The sequence below is a fragment of the Teleopsis dalmanni genome, chromosome 2 (genome assembly GCF_002237135.1).
Source record: "Teleopsis dalmanni isolate 2A chromosome 2, ASM223713v2, whole genome shotgun sequence".
NCBI lineage: Eukaryota > Metazoa > Arthropoda > Insecta > Diptera > Diopsidae > Teleopsis > Teleopsis dalmanni.
The window spans coordinates 137531487-137535877 of NC_051847.1; the positions used below are offsets into that span (position 1 = coordinate 137531487).

Genomic DNA, 4391 nt, shown 5'->3' on the forward strand with positions numbered 1-4391 from the left:
AAGTGACTACTTTCAAATGTTCATTCTTCTATATAGTCTGCACAACTACGATCTCTTTGCACATTTTTATATTCTCTTAAAAATTAGTATAAGATTTTAAAACAAACATTTGCAAATATACTGATGACATTGCTATGTTGACTAGCTTTTTCTTCCCGGTCATGAAAATTCAAGGAGTTATTAATACTTAATACATTGGTCAATCGCGTGTGCAATTTTTTCAAACTTAATATGTCCCTTTCAACCCGAAGTGGGCTGCATAATAATGCGATAATACAAATAAATTTATTACAAAATATTTTCATGATTAAGTTTAAACTACAATTATTAATATAGCCAATAGGCGTCTTTTCAAATTTATTATATTGTAATAATATTATAATATTTATAATATTATAATATTATATTTTTTTATGTATCCAGGGTGTTTTATGCTTAGGAGGAGTTAAAATGTTAATGTTAAATATTATACACAAAGGTTTATAAGAATGATTTTTTATAATATATGTATTCTGTGCGTATATCGCTATTAAAACTAAAACATATATATTAAATGTTAAAAGAATACCACAATACAGAACTTCTCTTCTTTGAAAGCTTTATTGAAATATTCTGTCTAAAACGCTTTCAGATAAAAAAGCTTAATATTTTATATTGGCTTAAAACAATCAGATAATTCAATTTTGCTGATAATTTTAGTTTACAATTGTTCAGTCTTATTAGTTCAGTCTTTTATGAATTTTATTTTAAAAATGGCTGTTACTTTGTCAGAGACAGAACTCTAAAATTATTCACTAAAGTTGATACGCTACTTAACCCCGCCCTAACAATCCTCAAGTCCACTTCTGGACTCTCAGGAAGATATGCTGATTTAAGGTCCGTCATCAACTAAAAGACAAATAAATAATATGATATCTTAGCCTAGTTAAAACCTAGTGTGGGGTAGAGACAAGCCCCCATCCATTATAGAGTAAAAGTGCGTAATAGCACTAACTCAAGAAGAAAAATCAAGAAGAATGAAGAGAAACATAGAGACCTACATAAATTTCTTCAAATTGTGAAATACTACTATGTTATTTTTAGGTAATATTAAAGACATGAGTAGTGCTCTCCAAATAGAAAGCCTATAAAATAGATACTAAAATCTTTTCATAGTCATTACGAAATAGTTTTCTATATATTATTAAATTCGATATCTTTATCTTAAATTTAAATTAATTTTTAAAAACCCGACTTAAATGAGTAAAATTCTAAATAATTTCCTTTAAAACGAACCCAATTTACTTCAAATTTTTCATCTATCTGATTTTTAAAGTAATTTTTTGTAGAAATTTTGTAGCATATATATAGCATAATATAGTATAGAGAAGTAATTGTTGAGTATTTAACTTTTTTTGTGATAATAAATAAGAATACATTTAATTAAAATAGCATCGAATGCCTTTGTAATTTCTTTTCGCCTTTCACTGACTTTAGTTACAATCATGGTAACAACCACAGCTTTTGTTATGAAGTCCCAAAAAAAGTAGATAATAATTAATAACGATATTCAGCCCTATTTCTAATTTTATTTATTATTCTAATCTTTGTTTTCTCACAATTAATCAGTTTTACTTACACTAGTAATGATAGTGTCGATTATTCAATTTGCATTTGCACAAAAATTCTTGTGAATTTAAAGATGTTATTCTCAATACCTAACTGTGTACTCCCTGTAGCATTGTTCAATTCATATTCATTACACATAACAGTAAATGAAAGGTAAACATCCACATTTCATAATAAAAATTTGATTTTTATTTAAATTATATGCATATGTGCATAGGAAGCACACACGTTTCATTAGAAAAACAACGGATGAAACCTCAAATCAATTGCACGTTTATCACAATCAAGCAGATTTGACAGCTTGACTATTTCGAAGCATCTCAGTGAGAAATGTCTGAAACATATATCATTCTCACACATTTTGCTGAAATGAATATATAAATATACATATATATATATTTACTTCGATTTAGTGTCTTTATGTACACAAGTTTGTGGCACATCATGTCGATTCTTCTGATTTGAAAAATTCTATAACCGCAGTATCTTGTCAGTTTGTGCTTCCATACTCATATTTCCCACTGAATTTTTTGTTATTGTTTACAAATGTGTAAATGTAATTGTGTGTAAGTAAAATATGCACATAACGCAGTTGAAATGATGAAAGATATTTTCGACATCAAAATTTAATTTTATCATTGCACAGGAATTGCTTATGCAGCTTTGTGGTGTGGTTGCTTCAGCTGTGGTTATTGAAACGGAGTTAGTGGTTGCTATTGTCTATCAAATTTATACCATTCAAGCAAAAATTCCTGCAGAGTTGTTATTTTTTCAAATTTATTATTTCGAAGGAATTTAAACATTATAGACCATACAATCTAAAAATCAAAAGTCCTTAGGTCCTCTGAGTAAAGACTTTTATTATTTTAAGAAAAATCGCAGAAAAATATACTTTCGAGAATTTTGGTAAAATTACTTATACACAATAGTGTGAGAAGAAGAACATATGGGAGTTACATGAATTTGAAAGTATTTTTAAAATTCAGTATATTAATAGAAAAAAAAATACATATTAATATTCCAATAAAAATATTGAATTCGAAAATTACTTAATTGGTTTGGAATGAGGCATCCAGCAGATTTTGCTATAAAATAAAATTTATACCTAATAAGTAATATTGAAGCTAAAAGTTAACTACATGAAATGGTAGTGCAAGCAGAAACATATCATCAGAAAAACTTTAAGGCAACTTTCAGGTTTATGTGATATATATAACGTATACATATATACGTTTTTTGGTTTACCTATATTCCTATATATTTTAAGCTTGTGATTGTCCTAATTCTAAACAAGCGCATATAATACATTTATAAAATTAATATAATTATTAATATATTAACATAATTATCAATTCTCATTAATTCATTTTTGTGTGGATTTTGTGTCGTGTAATCGAAATAACACCAAGAACATATACAAACAAATAAATATTCTTGAATATACATTAACGTAAATATACAATTTTTATGATAAGTTTCTTAAGCGAATATGTACAGAGCCACCAATTTTGTCCAACCAACAATAATGCTAAAAGTGTTTTTAATATAAACAAAAATTTCGCTATCAATACTCCATGGTTGAGGAAGATGTCCATTTAAGAGTGAATCTAATGAACAGTTTTAAAACTGATAAGATATTTAATAAATTATTTTCAATTTTGTATTGAGTAGCTAGAAATCAGTCGTACAGAACATATAGCTGATAAGAGTCCATATATTTTTGACTTGTATGTTGTATTTGCGGTTAAGTATCCACATTAATGTAAAACCAGATGGAATAATTTTTCTAGAATGACTTACATATTTCGACACTTTGAACAAATTCAAATTTTATATCGAAAGAGAAATTGTATTATTTAAGCCAAAATACATATATCACGTATAAACAACTACATTCCTAAACGCTATTTATAGTTAAGGAGACATCGCATCTTTCATTGAAGATGAAGTTATTTTTTAGTTTTATACCAAAAAAAATTATGTATTATAAATGTATTGCCGAATTAAGGTTTTTTTTATTTAAATGCAAAATAAATGATTTTCACAATACATTTTTTTACATAATAACACCGTACAACTTTTATCTAGGTAAGTAGACCATTAAAATGCATCAGAGGCTTTAAGGTTTGCTCCGAAAAATATATAATATTTAATAAATGTATATAGTTGCTTTCTTGTGTTTTATAATGTAAATATTAAAAACATTTTAACTTTATTTATTAAAGTTGAAGTACTAGTTTTGAAGGGGATTGATTTGAAATCACGCCAATTCATGCAAAATCATCAAAATATGAAGATATTTCCAACAATCCACTTTCATTTTCATTAAAATATAAAACTAGGAAACTCTTTCATACTTCTCCCAACAGTTTGGTTTAAAAAATTAATTAATAGTCAACAAAATAATTTTCTCTTTATAATTTATAAAATTAAACCGTATTATATTTCTTTACAAATATTGTCTCAACTTAGTGATCGTATGTTTTGTTAATAATGAAATTAGGATTGATAATCACAATTTTGCTTTGAAAGCAGTCAAAATTTTCACTATGTTCAAACAAAGAAAAGCAACAATTAATAATAATTAATAAAAATAATATAATTAGTAATAAGGAATTCAGAAAAAATTTTTTTGTTTATTAAAAAGGCTTAAAAATGAAAAAGAAAGAAAGGTGAACATATCATTGCAAGCATAAATAAGTTTCGCCTGGTTTTTTGGTTCCACATGACGTATGAGTGTTATTAATTGAATGTTATCACTCATACGTCAAATTTAAGTCCAT

General features: G+C 26.2%; 1 protein-coding gene across 1 annotated transcript in view; it reads left to right on the forward strand.

The window, feature by feature from the left end:
* Window positions 1-486, forward strand: part of LOC119675808 (arrestin domain-containing protein 17-like) — a 3336-nt gene extending 2850 nt beyond the window's left edge. The window contains exon 4 of the mRNA XM_038087027.1: window positions 424-486. Within this exon, the coding sequence (XP_037942955.1) occupies window positions 424-486 (63 nt within the window). The remainder of the gene's footprint in view (window positions 1-423) is intronic.
* The last annotated feature ends 3905 nt before the right edge of the window (window positions 487-4391 follow it).